Source organism: Petromyzon marinus, chromosome 68, assembly GCF_048934315.1.
Source record: "Petromyzon marinus isolate PM22_M1 ecotype Great Lakes invasive population chromosome 68, UKy_Petmar_22M1.pri1.0, whole genome shotgun sequence".
Taxonomy (NCBI): domain Eukaryota; kingdom Metazoa; phylum Chordata; class Hyperoartia; order Petromyzontiformes; family Petromyzontidae; genus Petromyzon; species Petromyzon marinus.
Genome location: NC_133734.1, coordinates 7512242 through 7533419, shown reverse-complemented (window position 1 = coordinate 7533419; position 21178 = coordinate 7512242). Strand labels below are relative to the sequence as shown.

General features: G+C 46.6%; 1 protein-coding gene across 1 annotated transcript; it reads right to left on the bottom strand.

Moving 5' to 3' along the window:
* Window positions 1-286: 286 nt before the first annotated feature.
* Window positions 287-20435, bottom strand: LOC116956940 (E3 ubiquitin-protein ligase TRIM11-like). The gene is made up of 6 exons (XM_076054885.1): window positions 19780-20435; window positions 19422-19517; window positions 15812-16045; window positions 14936-14958; window positions 11903-12003; window positions 287-2996 (listed from the first exon to the last, which is right to left on the bottom strand). Exons 1-6 carry the CDS (start codon window positions 20335-20337, stop codon window positions 2440-2442), a joined length of 1569 nt encoding a protein of 522 aa, XP_075911000.1. The 5' UTR covers window positions 20338-20435; the 3' UTR covers window positions 287-2439.
* Window positions 20436-21178: the final 743 nt, after the last annotated feature.

The following is a 21178-nucleotide window of genomic DNA, read 5'->3' as shown; positions in this document are numbered from 1 at the left end:
GATGGACTCGTCCATCTGAACAAACTGCCAAATCGCTCTCCGTGGTGCTAACGTTAAAAATAACCGCCACTTTTTTCAAATTTTCTTGTTGTGGGTTTCACACCTGATGATGATTGCTTGTGTTGCAGTCGAAACGTCGTGAGAATTTTGTTTTATATTTGTATTATTTTATTGTTTCCCTTCTACGTGACTTTACCGAAAGAACCAAGAATATGCCACCGACAAGCCACAGAGACGAGGAATCTCACCACCATGTGAGCCCATACATCCCAGCACAGTAAACACGTTCAGATATAATGTTTTTATTCATTACCACACACACATTGACCCTTGACCCACAATAAAATGCGATTCCAATTCACAGGTAACCCAATCAAGTCTATGCATATTTACGCGATCTAACCCAAGACACCTTTATTATGAATAATATTGGTCGCGAAAGCCTACGTGTTAAAGTCTACTTGTTTAACCAGGTGAGAGTGACTGTTGCTGCTTTTGCTGCTGCTACTGATGATGATTCTGTTGCTGCTGATAATGCTTCTATTATTTTTGATGCTGTTGGTACTACTCCTGATGCTGACGATGATTATGCTAATGATGGAGCTACTGCTGCTGATGCTGTTGGTCCTGCTGCTGTTACTAATTCTTCTGCTGATGATACTTCTGCTGATGATAATGATGACCGAGTCGAGTTGAATTTAAATTTAACGAGGTGAGAACTCTGGAGACCAGGAAGAGTCTCATTGACAAGAGTGACCTAAGTCACACAAATGAAAAAAATCAAAACAAGTCAAACCCATGCCAGAAATGACGCAAGTAGAAATCTCACCCCTAGCCCAGAGCACAATGCGATTCGCGTTCACACAACTACACAACTGGTACGATATAATCAATGCGTCTCATATTAATCTACGCGTTGCTAAACAGCCTGAGACTCGAGTTAGATTCACACCAGATTGGTGTCTCACGTTAAGAAGGGGCGCTGCGGTGGCTCGGAGATGTTAACTCCCTCGCCTGGTATGCAGGAGGTCGTGGGTTAGATTAGTACCGTGACAGCTGCTGTATATTTGGAGTTCGCATTGTCATTATCTCTGTAATAACACAGTGTCTGTGTTATTAATGCGTGTTGAGACAATATTAGGCGTGTTGTTGTGTAAGGTAGATCTTCACTCTAGATATATATCAGGCTTAATTAAATAACGGACTTCAAAGTCAAGAGACAGTTCCAATTTTTGTCAGCAGAGGAAGGCGTTATCCCATGAATCGAATGTTGTGGCTGGAGGTCCAAAGATAATTAAAACAATAAACAAAACCAACCTTTATTACGGAATATATTGGTGGCGAAAGCCCTCCTACTGGGTTTTAAAATGGCTTCTTTCTCTCTTAGCCCTGTAAAATAAAGTGTGAGTGGAGGAGTCACTCAACCCCTGGTTATGACAAACATGTCATAGTGATGCCATCCCATTCCCACCCCATTCCCACCCCGGGTTTATCGCCCAACGAGCGAGTGACCGCGAGGGGGACGGCGCGCGTCACCCCGTAGCGTCACGTGACACGTGTTCCCAGCACGCCCGCGGTGGAGCTCCGCCCTCTCGGCGTTGAGCGCCACGCGGCGTGCGGTGCGAGGGACGATGGCGTCAGAGAGAACCTTAAATCCCCCACTCCCCCCCCCCCCACAGTGCGCTAACCACTGCACCACCGCTCCACCCCACACTACACACATGCCCCTCTATATACTAAAGACAAAGATTCACCGCGTAGCCTTAACAGACTGTTGGGGCAAGTTCTGTAAGTAGCGAGCAGCAACTATTAAGGCTGGCACTGTGACACACGAGGCGGTGGGTGGCAAGCACAATGTCCAGACACACACAAAGACAAAGACACACACAGACACAGGCACAATAACAAAGACACAGAAAGGCATAAACACACCAACCCACTCACCCAGACAAATATCCCACGTATATCCTTAACAGACTGTTGGGCCAAGTGTTGTTAGCGACCACCTATCAAGGCCGGCACGGCACACAAGGGGGTGGGTGGACAATACCACGACTGACCCGCCTTTGTCTCCCCAGTGGCGATGTTTCCACACCACACCAGGAACTCATTTGAGGCTGAGTCGACCCTAGGGGAGACCCAGGACCGAATCAGATAATCGGCAATGGTGTTGGCGAACGGGTCATGGGCCTCCCGTAGGTCGACTCAGCCTCAAATGAGTTCCTGGTGCGGTGTGTAAACGTTACCACTGGGGAGACAAAGGCGGGTCAGTCGTGGTGTTGGCCACCCACCCCCTCGAGTGCCGTGTCAGCCTTCTGAGGCGTTTGCTAACAGCCCTTGCCCCAACAGTCTGTTTAGGCTGCACGGGGGATCTGTGTCTTTGTGTGCGTGAGTCTGTGCGTTGTGCCCGTTTATCTGCGCTGCTCACACTCCGTGCTCTCAGGACGCACGACTCAGATCCAGAATCCTCACTGAGTCACCAACAACAACACCCCACACACTCAGTGCGGGGTAGAGAGGCTGACTAAACGCGTGGTGAATGCAGTGCAGCAGCTCCATGGAGTCGGCGCGGTAAAACGACAGCAGCCCCGCCTCCCAGTGCAGGTGACACCCGACTCTCCGGGGAGGATCCCTCACCGGCACTGAGGTCTTTACACCACCATGAATCACGCACCAGCTGTTGTTGTTATATTTATATAAAACCCAGGATGAGTCGTTCCTTCCCAGGCTGCACTCGTCACCACGCCCTTTCCGTGCGATCGTCCCGTACGCGACTCCAACCTCACAGCGCCCCGCCGCACCCCCCACGTCCACCTCCCAGTAGTGCTGACCCGACGAGAAGCTCTCTGAGCACAGGGCTTGTGGCCAGGCATCAAAGCGGTGTGGGTGATCGGGGCGACCCTGGGAGACAGCGGTCCGCGTCACCGTCCTGAGGTCCGAGGAAATCTGGAAGTTGTTGTGGGCCGAGTTTGGGTCCACAGTCGGTGAGCGTCCGTCTGCAGTAACGATAATCACAGTAGCCGTGGTATCAACAGCACCACTTTAACAATATCACTCGTGCACTAACACGCACGCACACTACAATAGAGCAATTCATAATGAGCATTGTTACACAACGTTGTAGCGCGTAGCTAGCGGTGTGATGACATCTAACGGGCACTTTGTGAATCCGCTGCTAGATGAGGGCCTCCCTGCACCATGCGGGTCGTGGGGGAATTGACCATACTTCACCACGCCGGTTACCGTGCGTTGGCGAAGGCAGGCGAGAGCACAGAAGTACAGTACAACGGTGCGTTTGTCTGCACTGCCAGCTGCTGCCCGCCAAGTAGCCCCGCAGCCTGTAGCACCTGCTAGGCAGGGTGGTGACTGTCCCACCACGTGACCCCGCAGCCTGTAGCACCTGCTAGGCAGGGTGGTGACTGCCCCACCACGTGACCCCGCAGCCTGTAGCACCTGCTAGGCAGGGTGGTGACTGTCCCACCACGTGACCCCGCAGCCTGTAGCACCTGCTAGGCAGGGTGGTGGTGGCTGTCCCACCACGTGACCCCACAGCCTGTAGCACCTGCTAGGCAGGGTGGTGACTACCCCACCACGTGACCCCGCAGCCTGTAGCACCTGCTAGGCAGGGTGGTGACTGCCCCACCACGTGACCCCGCAGCCTGTAGCACCTGCTAGGCAGGGTAGTGACTACCCCACCACGTGACCCGGCAGCCTGTAGCACCTGCTAGGCAGGGTGGTGACTGCCCCACCACGTGACCCCGCAGCCTGTAGCACCTGCTAGGCAGGGTGGTGACTGCCCCACCACGTGACCTCGCAACCTGTAGCACCTGCTAGGCAGGGTGGTGACTGTCCCACCACGTGACCCCGCAGCCTGTAGCACCTGCTAGGCAGGGTGGTGGTGGCTGCCCGTGCGGGGCTTTGCGAGGTGCCAGGAGGTGGGGCGCTCTGTCCGCTAGGGCTGCACGATTTGGGGAGAATCTCTGATTGCGATTTTTCTGACATTGCGATTTGATTTGCGATTAAAAAACATTGTAAATCAAGCTTCAGTTCGATATTCATTGTGTAATAGATTTAAAACACGTGATGGAGCATTACCACGTGATACCATAACGATATGAACTGCTCTTTCTATTCTATTGCAAGGATGAGAACTTTAAAGATATTAATTGTTTCCAACGTGTATTTATTAAAATATTTTAATTAAAAAAGAACAATCAAACATGTAAAAACTGTTAAGTTAAATAAATTCATATTAATAAAACACGAAACAATTCCAAATAGAGACTGACAGGACTTTTGAAATCGCAAAAAATCGTAGCCTTTGCGATTTGCTAATCGCATTGTTTCTAATTGCGATTTCGATTTGGAATCGATTAATCGTTCAGCCCTACTGTGCGGTAGTGCCCGTGGGAGGCAGTGGATCACAGCAGCAGCAGCGTGGATATAAACACCGCCATAGCGTCTCTGTGTGTGTACAACAAACACAAACATCTCCCGTGTGTCACCTTTCACAGACTGTAGGAGCAAGTGCTGTTGGTGAGCACCTGTGAAGGCCGGCACACGAGGTGGGGTGATAGTGTAGTGATGTACACTCTGTGTGTGTGTGATAGTGTAGTGATGTACACTCTGTGGGTGTGTGATAGTGTAGTGATGTACACTGTGTGTGTGTGATAGTGTAGTGATGTACACTGTGTGTGTGTGTGTGATAGTGTAGTGATGTACACTCGTGCGTGTTTGATGGTGTAGTGATGTACACTCGTGTGTGTGATAGTGTAGTGATGTACACTCTGTGTGTGATAGTGTAGTGATGTACACTCGTGTGTGTGATCGTGTAGTGATGTACACTCGTGTGTGTTTGATGGTGTAGTGATGTACACTCGTGTGTGTGTGATAGTGTAGTGATGTACACTGTGTGTGTGATAGTGTAGTGATGTACACTCGTGTGTGTTTGATGGTGTAGTGATGTACACTCGTGTGTGATAGTGTAGTGATGTACACTCTGTGTGTGATGGTGTAGTAATGTACACTCGTGTGTGTGTGATCGTGTAGTGATGTACACTCTGTGTGTGTGATAGTGTAGTGATGTACACTTTGTGTGTGATAGTGTAGCGATGTACACTGTGTGTGTGATAGTGTAGTGATGTACAATCGTGTGTGTGATAGTGTAGTGATGTACACTGTCTGTGTGTGATAGTGTAGTGATGTACACTCGTGTGTGTGATAGTGTAGTGATGTACACTCGTGTGTGTGATAGTGTAGTGATGTACACTCGTGTGTGTGTGTGATAGTGTAGTGATGTAAACTCGTGTGTGTGTGATAGTGTAGTGATGTACACTCGTGTGTGTGATAGTGTAGTGATGTACACTCGTGTGTGTGTGTAATAGTGGAGTGATGTACACTGTGTGTGTGTGTGATAGTGTAGTGATGTACACTCTGTGTGTGATAGTGTAGTGATGTACACTCGTGTGTGTGTGTGTGATAGTGTAGTGATGTACACTCTGTGTGTGTGTGATAGTGTAATGATGTATACTCGTGTGTGTGTGTGTGATAGTGTAGTGATGTACACTGTGTGTGTGTGATAGTGTAGTGATGTACACTCGTGTGTGTGTGTGATAGTGTAGTGATGTACACTCAGTGTGTGTGATAGTGTAGCGATGTACACTGTGTGCGTGTATGATAGTGGAGTGATGTACACTCTGTGTGTGTGTGTGATAGTGTAGTGATGTACACTGTGTGTGTGTGATAGTAGTGATGTACACTCGTGTGTGTGATAGTGTAGTGATGTACACTGTGTGTGTGTGATAGTGTAGTGATGCTGCTGCTGAGACTGGAGCGTGCCACTAAGAGGTGGGGCCTTACCATCAGCCCCACCAAAACTAAGCACCTGCCTGGGTATTTTGTACCATCGGACACTCCACCCCCACAACTCCCAATCGGTGATGGGGCAGTTGTGGAGAGAGTGGAGAGTTTCCCATACCTGGGCAGTGTGCTTATGACTGGCTCCAGTTTAACAGCAGAGGTCTCACTCCGAATCAGTCGAGCGGCAATATCTTTTCATCGGTTGCGTAACGCTGTGTGGAAGCTACCTGGTCTGTCGCTCCGCACTAAGCTTCAGGTCTTCTCGGCCACGGTCATTCCCTCCCTTCTCTACGCTTGCGAAACGTGGACCCCCCTAATGGAACATCTTCGCCGGTTAGAAACATTTAGGCTGGCCTGCCTACGATCCATCCTGGGTTTAACCAGACTGGATTGTGTGAGGAGCTCACAAATCCTTGAAAGATCTGGGCAGGGTCCCATCGGTGAGCTCCTCTGGCAGGCAAGGCTGCGATGGCTGGGTCATGTAGCCCGCATGCCCAGCCACCGCATGCCGAAACAGCTTTTGTTTGGCCGGATTGAGGGAGCTAAGCGGGCGCGGCACGGGCTAGAGAAGAGATGGAGTGATGTGGTACAGGAGGACGTGGAGCTGAGTGGACTTGCCGATGACTGGTACCAGCGGTGTCAAGATCGGCCTCTGTGGAGGAGGCTCGTGAAGGATGCTACTGGGCAGTTGGAGGCAGTCGCCCTCCAACAACAACGGAGGGCGGAGGAGCGACGCTCACAACAGCGAGCGGAGCGCCGGGTGGCTAAAGCACAGCAGGTTGGCACGGTAGGGGGCACAGGTGGTGCATCAGCCAGTCATCTCAGTCAGTCGACCCGTGGCACCTGGGTCTGCCCTGTGACCTCCTGCCAGCGGGCGTTCGACACTTCACGTGGCCTCAGGGTGCACATAGCCTGGCACAAGCGTCGTGGTGACGTCACCGCCACTTAGTGGCGAATGGCGGTTGTTGTTGTTGTTGTAGTGATGTACACTGTGTGTGTGTGATAGTGTAGTGATGTACACTCTGTGTGTGTGATAGTGTAGTGATGTACACTGTGTGCGTGTGTGATAGTGTAGTGATGTACTCTGTGTGTGTGATAGTGTAGTGATGTACACTGTGTGTGTGTGATAGTAGTGATGTACACTCGTGTGTGTGATAGTGTAGTGATGTACACTCTGTGTGTGTGTGTGATAGTGTAGTGATGTACACTCTGTGTGTGTGTGATAGTGTAGTGATGTACACTCGTGTGTGTGTGTGTGTGATAGTGTAGTGATGTACACTCGTGTGTGTGTGATAGTGTAGTGATGTACACTTTGTGTGCGTGATAGTGTAGTGATGTACACTCGTGTCTGTGTGATAGTGTAGTGATGTACACTCGTGTGTGTGATAGTGTAGTGATGTACACGCGTGTGTGTGTGTCTGTGATAGTGTAGTCATGTACACTCGTGTGTGTGTGTGTGTGATAGTAGAGTGTGTGATAGTGTAGTGATGTACACACTGTGTGTGTGATAGTGTAGTGATGTACACTCTGTGTGTGTGATAGTGTAGTGATGTACACTCTGTGTGTGTGATGGTGTAGTGATGTACACTCGTGTGTGTGTGAGGGCGTAGTGATGTACACTCTGTGTGTGTGATAGTGTAGTGATGCACACTCTGTGTGTGTGTGTGATGGTGTAGTGATGTACACTCGTGTGTGTGATGGTGTAGTGATGTACACTCGAGCTCCTATGAAGGCCGTGTCGGCCTTCATAGGAGCTCGCTAACAGCACTTGCCCCTAGAGTCGGTTAAGGCCATACGAGGGATCTCTGTCTATATCAACGTATCGGTAGATATCGATTCGTGTTCTTTTGTACTTAACTTCTTGTTGCCTGTGTAGTGATTTAGGTAATGCCTTGGTCTGGCTGTCTAATAAACACTAAAGTGTCCTTCGATTCTGAGAGCTTCAGGCTGTAACACGAACCCTAAGAATCCTCAACTCATCTGAGTCTGGATCTCTCAGCCTCAAGTACTCTAATAATGAAATCCTAAGAATCTTCGGCATAATAGCGTGTGTATAAACCACACTCACACGCATGATAGCAACAGCTTGCTAACTCGATCGTATACACACGTGTGGTGTTAATAGAGCCCATGTCAGAGTGATGTACACTCGTGTGTGTGCAGTGCCAGATTATCCTCGTAGCAAAAGTAGCTATAAATGCTACGGGCCCGGGCACTTTCGAGGGCCTAAATGCTTTCAAGGTCTCAATTCTACTTCATTGATTCTACACTTGCGCTATTACTATAGTACTATACTGCCTTCAACTTTTATGAACGACTGGGTGTTTAATGTTAGCGATTTGTCGTATTATCTGGCTGTATAGGAAATGAAAAGATTAAATTACCTTACTTTGCAAGTTAAACATATGTATTTTAATATTTACGTGTATTGTTATTTATTTAGGGCCTCTTTAAAATATATGCTACAGGCTCTGCACGAGCTTAATCCGGCACTGCACACGTGTGGTCTTAATAGAGGCAATGTAAGAGTGATGTACACTCATCTGTGTTTGTGTGTGTGCTATATATCAATGTATAGATATATTGATATATGTTTTATTGTAATTACCTTTTTTCCTTTTACATTATGAGGCCTCCTTTGCCAGAAACAAGATATAGGAATAGGTTTACCCTTTTAACTGGCACAAAAACTGACACCTTTATTCAAGGCATCATGTTTGCAATAACCACAACACAAGCAGTCAAAATGCAAACAAAAAAGAGACAACTCTGATAATAATATTGGCACTGTCCTTGAATTTGATTGGTCCACAGCCGAGACGACTTTTATGCACTGTCCTTGAGGACAGTGCATATTATTATCAGAGTTGTCTTTTTTGCATTTTGACTGCTTGTGTTGTGGTTATTGCAAACATGATGCCTTGAATAAAGGTGTCAGTTTTTGTGCCAGTTAAAAGGGTAAAACCTATTCCTATACCGTTTTTCCTGTCTCGTGCTTTGCACAGCCAACCAAGCTTATGCGTTGGTCTGGCTTTCTGATAAACATCTGAATATGAACACAGAATCCAGGGGGTGCCTTTGATTCTGAGAGTTTCAGGCATCAACAATGCACCCCAAGAATCTTAAAGGTGTCTGAGTCTGGATCTCCCAGCCTCAAGTACGGTACTAACAATGAATCCTATTAAACACAACCATAGCGTCTGTTTGTTAAACATTTCACGCAAAATAGCAACAGCACCTCACTCATCATGAGGCCTCCTTTGACAGTACCAAAATATACTAATAGGGGTTTCCCCTTTTTTCTGGCAACAAAACTGACACCTTTTGCAAGGAATCATATCTACATTAACCACAATACTTGCAGTCAAAATGTAAACAAAAAACAATACTCTGATAATTTATGCATTGTCCTTGGACTCATCTGTTACATTGGAATGGACACTTCACCCATTCCGTATTAATCAATTTTAAATGAATGAGAATGTTCACTATTTTACTGAGAGGCTCTCATCCCTTATCAATTTCTCATGTAATAACACGTGATATAACAGCCACACTTTACGTCTATGAGCAAGTGTGGGGGGAGCAGGTGGGAGTGCTATTAGACATCTGAACTTGACAATGAAAAGCAGCATAGCGTGTGTCCAATCAGTGAAAGTTTTCAATCAGTGCAGTGGCCCCTATTGTGTTAAATTGTTCAGATCCATGAACACTAACACATTCTGACAAATCTTCCAATAAGCACAGTTGGCTCAGTATGTTGCAAAAGAAGTTCAAAATATATTCACACACAGAGACTCACAGACACCCAGCCCCATAGAGACCCACAGAGACCCATAGATTAGCATGGTTGGCTACGTATGGTGCAAAATTTGTTCAACATGCATACATATGTAGAGGAGTAGTATGGAGACATAACGTCATGTGCACGGTGAGGCGCGATGATGTCATGTCACCTCTGGAAACTTAAGGGGGATCGGGTGACGAAAGCGGGGTCATTATTGGAGCCCGGGATGGAGAGAGTCTGAGGAGATAGCCAGGGGTAGGGCTGAGAGAAGTCTGCAAGAGCCGGCTACGTTTATGTGGAGTGCTGCTCTCCTCGGTCGGGTGGTGCTGGTTGAGTGAGAGAGTCAAGAGATAGCCAAGGCTAGCAGCAGATAGAGCCCGAGGTCTTCGTGAAGGGCCGAGTGTAGGGACACCTACCTCTGGTGTGTAGTGTTAACCTCTTGTGTTAATAAACTGGCGTAAGCCTTTACTATCAATTCTGCCTCCCGAGTCTTCATACACCACACAACACATACAAATGACATTTAACAAAAGCTGAAAAGTGCGCAAATAAGGATGGAGAAGTACACACTTGTAATAGAACTGACAGACAGAAACAGGAGCCCGTGCAGAAGGGAATACAGGCAAATTAAATAGCATAATATAAGTTACTACTAAAACTAAGTAAAAAAACACTCGCATTCATCAATAAGACTACCTTAAAAGGAAAAATATGGTAGTGGACGTTTCCGGCAATGTCCTTCTTCATATTACGTGTATAAATATGTGTGTGCTCTGAATAATCTGTTGAGTTGTTTTGTTATTTGTGATTGTGCACCACTGCCGACGCAGTGCCAGCATCACCAAACCAGTTGGTAAGTAAAACAAAGTAGTGGTGCTAGAGTATGGCTTCATGCCGACATCACAAGAGATTGGTGCCAGAAAGATGTGGTTACTACTTGAGCATATTGGCACTACAAAATAGAGAGGAAAGTGGAAACAAATGACAAAATGTGCAGTGGACACCTACTTCAGGCTATCTGCCAATGGATCGTGATGATGATTGACTCATAGAGACCCAGATACTCAGTGATCCATAGAGACTCACAGATCCAGAGATGTTTGGAGAGCTATAGATACTCCTTGAGACTCGTAGATACCCATTGAGACTCGTCGAGACCAATAAGGATTCGTAGAGACTCATAGAGGAAGACCTAACACAAAATGAGAAAAGAGATTAGTGCCAGAAAGAGGTGGCACTACGTGAGAATATTGGCACAAGGCAGAGGAAAGTGGAAAGAAATGACGGAATTTGCAGTGGACACTTCCCACGGGCTATCTGCCCATGAATCGTGGTGATGATGGTGAGGAGTGCTCAGGCAGGACAGATCGCCAAAACGGACGAGGTCTGGTGGTCGAAACTAATGATGGAGCAGCAGCCAATGGTGAGTGTTTGCCCGAGAGATGGAGCGACGATGTGAGCGCATTAAGCTAAGGCGCTCTAGATATGTAAAATGAGATATGGAGTAACTACATTGACTTGTGGAGGCATTCATCCAGCAGTGGATAGATCATGGATGATGATGAAGGTGTTGATGTCATTACTCCCGTGTGACAGAAGCTGAGTTGTCTACATTATTGAGATCCACTCTACCTCCGCCACTGATATCGATGCCCTCACCCCTAGTTGAGAGTGAATTGAGTGCCATGAGTGGTGAGGGTTGGATCTGTTGTTCAGTCATTGGAGACTAAGCTAAGGCTAGACTCATCACATTTGAGGATATTGGCTATCCTGAATAGGAGTAAAAATGGGGCTTGAACCCAGGGCCCTGCTATTTGGGCTTGGCTGTTTCAACAGCACAGACCTCCCCTTTACACTGAGCCAGGTTTGATTAACTCATTGGGGGAATGATGATGAATAGGATACCATCTTCGACAAGCAAAAACAAATATATGTCCTCTAAACCTGCCTGCATTTATATGGATGTGTGTTTCTATCCTTTGGTCCCTCTCCTTGGCACAGTAGGGGGCACGGGTGGTACATCGGCCAGTCATTTCAGTCAGTCGACCCATGGCATCTGGGTTTGTCCCGTGACCTGTCAGCGGGCGTTCGATACTTCACGTGGTCTTAACATACACTTAGTCTGCCACTAGCGCCGTGGTGAAGTAACCACCACTTAGAGACAAATGGCGGTTGTTAGCACGGTTGGCAATGTACGGTGGAAAATAAGTTGAACATACATACATACGGGTCTTGGCCGTGTGAATGTGAACTCACATGGTGCAGACAGCTTGAGCTTCTCAATGACTCCACTCAGCCAGCTCACGTCACCCAAAGTCAAGTCACTCGGAGGAGCGGGTGGTGGGGGGTTCTCAGTCCTAAGCACACGGGGAAGGGAGAGAGGACTTCACACGAGCGCATGTCAACACGTAGACATACAAACAGTGCAGACACAGCACTGATACAGCACAGGGTAGATGAAGAGAATAAAATCACTTTAGGGTAGAATCCTGCAGGAGGTGGGCAGGGTAATGTTCAATATTCAGTTTATTTCGATTTGTAACACGGTTGTTCCCGCTTAGCCAGTTGCCTGGCTATCCTAAAAAGTAGATCCATGGTGCGTGAGCACGGCCACAACGAAACAAAAACGTTAACGTTGCAGAGAACGAATACAGGTTCATATTCTTGGTTCTTACGGTAAAGTCACGTAGAAGGGAAACAATAAAATAATAATAAAATATAAAACAATAAAATTCTCACAACGTTTCGACTGCAACACAAGCAATCATCATCAGGTGTGAAAACCACAGCAAGAAAATTCGAAAAAAGTGGCGGTTATTTTTAACTTTAGCACCATGGAGTGCGATTTGACAGTTTGTTCAGATGGTCGAGTCCATCTATGTTCGGAAAAGAGGAGGGGGGAGACGAAAAATTAATGTATGCTGGCTGAAAGCCACCGTAAGCGTGAACAATCAATTAAGACCCGAAATGGTTTATCAAATCCTTCCAATGATTGCTAAGCCAGAATCCATTTTCTCGGTTGAAATTGTCTCTGTGTTTGTATATGTGGATAGCCTCATGAACGAATCTCTCATGGTAGCCAGATGGCTTGCAAAGAACCTCTGTCTTGGAGAAGTCAATGTCATGTGAGCCTACTGAATTATAACAGTGATCTGCCACGGCCGAGGTGTTGATCCTACAGTGTTTTAGGTCTGCTTTGTGTTCACGAATGCAGTCCGAGACATGTCGTTTGGTTTCTCCAATGTAACTACTACAACAGAGGCAACTTAGTTTGTAGACGCCAGGATACTGTATGTCCGGAATCACATTTTTTACAGACGGAACCAGATCACGAATTTTATGTAATGTGTTGAATCTGACCTGGATCTTGTGTTTATTCAAGATTTTGGAGATCTATTTTTGTGATCCCCGCAATGTAAGGTAAAGTGATGGTGTTGAAAGGCTCCTCAAGAGGGTCCTTCTTCATGGTTGGAGTGATAGCTTTGCGGATTATGTAGTCAGAGTAACCATTAGCCTTAAGAGCTTGGTGTACGTGCTTGAGTTCACTGGCTATGTGTTCCTGGTCGGATTTGCATTGGGCTCTATGATGCAGAGTCTTAATGAGGGAATTCTTCTGGGATGGATGGTGGTGGGAATCCGGTTTCAGGTAAGCATCCATATGGGTAGCTTTCCTGTAGACAGAGTGGCTCATTGAACCATCAGGTCTCTTTTTTATTAGGACATCCAAAAAAGGTAGCTTCCCATCTTTTTCGACTTCCATGGTAAATCTGATGGCTGGGTGTATGGAATTGATGTGGTCAAAGAATTGATCTAGAGCAGGCCGGCCATGTGGCCAGATGACAAAAATGTCATCCACGTACCTCTTCCATAAGGTTGGGCGCAGAGTGGCATTCTGGATGGCGTCAGTCTCAAATTTTTCCATGAAAATGTTGGCAACAACCGGAGATAGGAGGGAGCCCATTGGGGTGCCCTCAGTTTGTTTGTAGAAAGTTCCATTCCAAGTTAAGTATGTATTGGTTAAGCAGTGTCTTACCAGGGGGGGTACCTCAGTGTTTAGTCCTTGATGAACCAAGTCTTCAATGACTGCGATGGTGTCAGGTACAGGAACTTTGGTGAATAAGGAAACTACATCAAAACTGACAAGCAGGTCGTCTGGGGACAGGGAAATACCCTTGATTGTCGATACCAGGTGAGTAGAATTTTGTACCGCAGAGGTGGTTTTTCCAGTGAAAGGCCGCAGGATTTCAGACAGAAAACGTGAGCTGGCTGAGTGGAGTCATTGAGAAGCTCAAGCTGTCTGCACCATGTGAGTTCACATTTACTGTCTGAAATCCTGCGGCCTTTCACTGGAAAACCACCTCTGCGGTACAAAATTCTACTCACCTGGTATCGACGATCAAGCGTATTTCCCTGTCCCCAGACGGCCTGCTTGTCAGTTTTGATGTAGTTTCCTTATTCACCAAAGTTCCTGTACCTGACACCATCGCAATCATTGAAGACTGGTGAGAGACTGCTTAACCAATACATACTTCACTTGGAATGGAACTTTCTACAAACAAACTGAGGGCACCCCAATGGGTTCCCCCCTATCTCCGGTAGTAGCCAACATTTTCATGGAAAAATTGACTTCTCCAAGACAGAGGTTCTTTGCAAGCCATCTGGCTACCATGAGAAATTCGTTCATGAGGCTATCCACATATACAAACACAGAGACAATTTCAACCGAGAAGATGGATTCTGGCTTAGCAATCATTGGAAGAATTTGATAAACCATTTCGGGTCTTAATTGATTGTTCACGCTTATGGTGGCTTTCAGACCGCATCCATTATTTTCGTCTCCCCCCTCCTCTTTTCCGAACATAGATGGACTCGTCCATCTGAACAAACTGTCAAATCGCACTCCGTGGTGCTAACGTTAAAAATAACCGCCAATTTTTTTCAAATTTTCTTGCTGTGGTTTTCACACCTGATGATGATTGCTTGTGTTGCAGTCGAAACGTTGTGAGAATTTTATTGTTTCGTATTTTTATTATTTTATTGTTTCCCTTTTACGTGACTTTACCGAAAGAACCAAGAATATGAATTCCTGCAGTCACGAAAGCTTTAAATCTAAATTTAGAATACAGGTTCCTTAAGGAAATTTGCACAACTATGGACAGAGGAAGATGGATGCGCTGAAGCACAGTAACCCTCGCCGATTCTTTTCTGAGTTCTTCAAATCCCTCTCCTACTAACGCATTCACATGTTGAGCAAACCCAGCCTCAGCCTGTGTTAGTGCACCAAGGTACCTCTCTGTCTTCTTCATATGACCCTGTGGAAGAAAACATGGACGGAAATGATCAATAATATAAGGTACATTTAATCATAGATGGACAGTAGTGATCAGAGTGTATTATTGTATTAATGTACAACACGATGAGAATAGCAACCAAGGTAAGATCATTCATTGGACGGTGACCAAAAGAAGGAAATGGTGAGGGTAATGAAAGAGATCTTGGAAAATAAACAATTTGATTAAAATTTTAATGTGTTAATGGGATGAAGATGCACACAGACTCTGTCTTTGTGGTTGGTCACTTCCTTTGTTATCAGTACGTGTACTGTAAGTGTACTGATACGTGTTCTTTTGTTATTAGAACTAAAATAATATAACTTTATCAGCACCAAGGCTCTGACAGTGCCATGCAGGAGGGCATTTGGCACAGTTTGGCCCCCACTATCGCAGAGTGCGGTCGTGTCGCTACCATTCTCTGCGGTGACTACAATGTTTTAAAAATAAAGGCACTATGCCTCTCTGAATATATTTTACGCTAAATACTAGCGTGTTCCAATATTCAACGGTGAATGGGAGCCACGCTGTAACTTGCAGATGTCTGAGAACTGGAATGGGTTAACCACCGTATTGCAGGACACCACATTTCTTTTTCTCATTTCCTCACACTAAACGTCCATGAAATTTCCTCGCTTGGTCTCTATTCCCAGGTTCCTGTAACCGTGTGTTAGTTGTTATTTGCTGTACTATCGAAGCTGTCAGTAGCCAGTCACTGTTTGTTCCAAGTCTTGGGGCCTGTGCTGATATACGTGAACCCTTTAGCCAGGAGTTTCTCTACTGCTGAGGGCTCTGTCAAACTGGGACACTTGCCCAGGCTCCGCAAGCGCTCTACCTGCAGGAACGTGAGCGAGTCCCTCTCCTCATGCAGAGCGCGCAGGCGCGTGGCTGCTGCCTGGAGCTCGCTGATCTCGCGCTCGTAATGAGCGATGTTCTCCTCGATCTTTGACAGCATCTCGCGCCCCTTCACGTCTACGCGGTCCAGAGCTGCCCTCTCGTCCTCGTTCAGCGTCGCCCTCATGCGGGTGAACTCGCCTGAGATGCGAACCTTGGTCTGGGCCATGGAATCCTGCAAAGGGCGTGTGACGAATTATATCAATTCACTTTTTCACAGCCCTATTACCAGGTGGGATAGTGGAGGTATGTTTGCTACCTTTTCCACAGACTAAACCCAGGCATATTTAATAGTCGGCCCAGGTTTATCTAAACCATGCAGTATAATGTAATGAAGTTCAAGCCAATATGACCACATTCTGTTACAAATCAATTCCTGGTTTAACCAATATCCACAATAGCGTCTTTTGGGGGGTTAGATCACGTAAATATATAAATGTGTTGTTAAAACCCGCCATCACCCGACACAGCCAACTAGTAAGGGTTGTCGCGTAAACAGAACGTGGCCAATTCGTCACTAGTACAGCACACTGGTGTGTTGGAGAGCCAAGCCACAACATTTACCATCTGTTAGCGACGTTTCACCAGTAATTACAACTAGCTTCATTGGGCGACAGCCAGATTTGTGGAGAAGGCCATCTGTTTCGTTCCTTATATAGAGGCATAGAAGTGGTGACCACACTTCTGCGTCCTTGCGCAAAGTGGGGTGAGGAGGATTAAAGATGCCAGTGTAAATTATGCATGCACATTATGCGAGCCCTTTGATCTTGTCCTTCCTGTCCATTGTGCGAATTGGCATGTTCCGTTTACGTGACAACCCTTACTGGTTGGCTGTGTCGGGTGGTGGTGGGTTTTAACGACACACTAATATTTCTACTCGATTTAACCCCCCAAAAAACCTATATTATGAAATAAATTCCTACCAGCCGAACACCGAAGCCAACTCCTAAGCTGTGCAAGTCAAACCTGGGAAGTTGTCAACCCTAATGAGGAGGTAGTTGACCAGCGCAACTAAGTATGGCCACACTAGCCTCAATGGTTAGCACGATGTTGGGAAGCCTTCATCCAGAGGTGTATTGATAATGATCTGCAAATTATTGATACAATCGATAAGCACACAAGTCGCCTACTTCGCAGATCTGTCTGCATAATCTGTCAGCCCCACAGCTATTTGGTAATGCATAATTTTAGCACCATTGATTCAGTACATGTAAACTCTGGACCTGCTTTGACATGGAGTGTCTCATTAGCAGTGCCAGGCTTGCTTGAATGAATGCTGATGACCTGCCAACAATTATAGGCAATGACCCAATTTTTTATATGGATCCTAATCAGATGCAAAATTATATGATGCATGAACCTCTCCAAAGTTTCCTGTACTGAATCAATACTTCTTAAATTATGTACTCTCAGTTAGTGGGGCTGATGGGATTTTAAAAGTTTCTTACATGCATAATTTTGACATAGAGACATATATATGAAGATGTCGTGTCTGCTTATCTGTTTGTAATAATATTCTCCACAACATGGTTATTTTGTGTAAATTATTAATACCACCAGGTGACTTGGTGCCCTCTTTTACAGCAGCATTTGCGTTACATTGGAAATCTATGCAGGTGACAACAAAAAAAACAAGCGTATAGTAATATCGTTGAAGACATCAAATGTCGACGCAATTACGTAATTATCCTTTCCATTAACATGTACGACACCGATACTCAATAACGAATACACGATACATTCATGCGAACTGTAATACAATTAAACAGATTTTAAATCTCCATAACTTATATATTATGTTTACTTTATAGTGATTCCTGCATTCACTGTTGTGACGAACATTGTGTACAAATTGACAGTGGACAATAATTATTGTATTTTATTGTTTTCTGGAAGAGAGTTAATGAGTGTGCGAGAGATCACCATACGGGTAGAGCGTATTTACAGGAGGGGGAGGAGCTTCGACGTGGAGAGCCAGGCACTCCATATTAGGAAAGACCACGTGACCCACAATTTTGCGAAGAAGAATTGAACGGGAGCGACGTTCATTGCCAGGAAACTTGTCCAGAAAAGAGCTTTAAAGGCGTCAGACAGATGGCACATCATCTCACTGCAGTCCACTTACACTTGGAGGGTAGTAAATAAACACACTGATGTGCGATACACAGAACGAGTGCATATCTATCCTCATAGCCTTTCAGGAGTGTGGAGGACACGACACCAACTCAGGTCTGTGTCTGGAGGACAAGAACTTTCAGGCAGGACCAGGCGAGACTCCACGGAGTGGGACCACGCTGGGAAGAAGCCCGCGAGCTGACACCGTGGGAGCAATCGGCGAGAGAGCCAAGGCGGAGGAGTGCTCACGGTAAGGGGAGTCTCATCTCTGCTGAGTTTCCAGCCCCTGTTGGAGGTGCAACTTTGAATGACTGGTGGGTGGAATGGTCTCAGAGAGAACCTGCTCTGTGGGAGAGCTACTGGTTGCCACGGTGGCGAGATGTTAACCACCTCGCCGGGTTTGCAGGACATCGTGGGTTGATTCTGACTCTGACGCCTATTGTATATTTGGAGACTGCGCGTTCCGTGAGTTTTTATCTGGGTCCTCTGGGTTTTCCCTCCACATTTAGAATCAACATCACGCGTTTATAGTATTTGGCTGCAATAATTGCCTACGTGATAAACCAATTCGTTGGACTATCATTTAAGATAGCCAGGTAACTTGTGAAAAAAGAGCTTCATAGCTCAGTAGCCCTTACATGATAAAATAAACATATATTCGGTTAATAAAAATAACCCATCCTCTCTAACTCCATGCTCTATGAGAGGTACGAACTCTGTATAGTATTTTAAAGGAAACACTCTTACTGCACACTGCCGTGAGTGCACAACCATATGATGGTGTACTGTATGTGAACACGTACATTTTGATCGGGTGAACCTGTGTGCAGTATTGTCTCTGCTGAGCAAGGAGAGTTGTGACCCGGTGATGTTATTGCGAGTAGCACGCTATTTGATTACCACACCCTGCTGGGTAGTTGTTGAGGATCGGGTAATACAATTCTGAAGCCTATGAAGCGTGGCAATGTCAGATGGCACTACCCCGACCCACAAGTTACACAAACTGAACCACATTCCAATATCCGCTCCATTTTGTAACGCCAGGCATCTCTTCAGGGTCGCATCTCGTGTTGTAAAATTTAACCGCCGATTTCTAGTAATATTTTGATCCTAATTGTATTTGTTTTATTTGTTGGTTTTTAATACAATGCAGTCGTTACACCATACTGTGCTATTGTCTCACCCATTGCAAGACATTCGAATTATCCTGAAAAATGCGTTGCAGTCTCACGAGATATTCTTTTTTTATATAAATGTTGCATTTGTTTAAATTTCAAGCACCCATAGCCATAACACTGCAGTATTCTGCACCGTTATTACACATTGACTCAAGACTAACAAAATTTCACTTGGATCTACGGAATTGTTCTCACAGGGAGAGTCACAGACTCCACGCAGGGTGGAGGTCACAGGGTCACAGCACCCACACGTCGTACCTGCACGTCCTGGCGAGCGGCCTTCATCTGTCCCACGGACACCTCCGCCTTTTTCCTCTTCTCCTCCACCGCTAGCGTTTCCTCTCCGACTCCACTCTGTAAGAGACGAAGTCACCAGAGGAGACTCCACTCCCTGAGCGGCTCCATCTCAGCCCCACTCCACACGGAGCCCTCCACAGTGATGGCCAGTAAGTCAGCCTCTACTGACTGAACAGTCTGAAAGGCAAGGGACAGTGGAGAAGGAATTGGCCCACACTGATGATTTACATCCCACGTCGTTATGCCCACTGTCTATCAGCTCTAGTTGTATCATTGGTTTGCAACTGAGTGGTTCTCACTCTTTGTATGGAGGCCTCACCTTCCTTGTTTCGTGCTCTTTCTCCAGCGTGATAACCTGATGACTGATGTGGTCTCCTGCGATGGTGCAGACCATGCAGGCCAGGCACTCGTCCTGCTTGCAGAAGAACCTGTAAGGGTCTCCATGCTGCTGGCATCGTCGCTCCTCCAGGCTGACAATGGGAGCCACCAGGACATGGTCCATCAACTTGGGGTTTTTCAGGTGAGGCTTCAGGTGGGACTCACAGAAGGAAGTCTCACACCTCAGGCAGGTCTTTGCTGCAGGAGTCTCGCCATCATCACAGCCGTCACAGAAGACAACTGCGGCCATCCTCTCTCCAACTCTGAGCTGCTCCACCAGGTTGGCGAGCGCCACGTTCCTCTTCAGCTGGGGTCGCTCAGGGAAGACCGCTCGGCACTGCGGGCAGCTGAAGCTGCTCGCTCTCTCCCAGGCACCGTCCAGACACCGGAGGCAGAACGAGTGTCCGCAGCTCAGCGTGGAGGGGCAGTCAAACGTGCACAGGCAGATGGGGCAGCTCAGCTCACTGTCTACACAATCACTGGGAGACGCGCTCGCCATGGCCCATGGCTTCACTCGGACTCAGTCGCTCGCCGCGGCTCACGGAGGAGCAGCAGCAGCAGCTGCTCACACAGCGGAGACGAACAAGGAAATGGACTGACTTTACCTGCATTTAAGTTATAAATACGTCGAGACACGCCCTGGAATGTTCCACACGGCGGCCGCATGGCATTACAGTCACGCACTGTGTTAGCTAAACCTTATTTTTGTGTTTAGTTTGTTGTCCTTCCCCTGCACTTCCGATTAGCACGGTTGGCTACGTACGGTGTGGAAGAAGTTCAACATACATATATAGTTTTGACCGGTCTCAAGTGATATAATATATTTACAAACAAAACCCAGCAGCAGCAGCCAGGCACACGGTGATAACGGTTTGTCCCACAAGCTGATTGACCGGCTAGGGTCAGGCTGTGTGCATTGCACAATGGAACCGCACCTTGTGCAAACATTCTGATGTAAAGGTGAACTTGTTTTTTTTCCTTCTGTTTCTTTATCCATTTTTTTCTTGCAAGGCCTTTTCTCAAGGTTCGCAGTCTGTAATCGTCTTCCACCTTCATCAACTAATATTTTAACTACTGGCTTCATGCGCCCTCTGTTCATCTTTCAAATATTTTTTCGTCTTTTTTATTCCTACCACACAGTTTTATTCTGGGTGGACGGTGGTTTTATGTATGTTGAACTTCTTTCACACCGTACGTAGTCAACCGTGCTAATCGGAGGTGTGTTTGTGAGTGTGCGGGTGAGTGGTTGGGTGAGTGGGTGTTGGTGAGTGGTTGGGTGAGTGGGTGTGTGGGTGAGTAGGTGAGTATGTATATTGAAATTATTTCGCAGTGTACGTAGC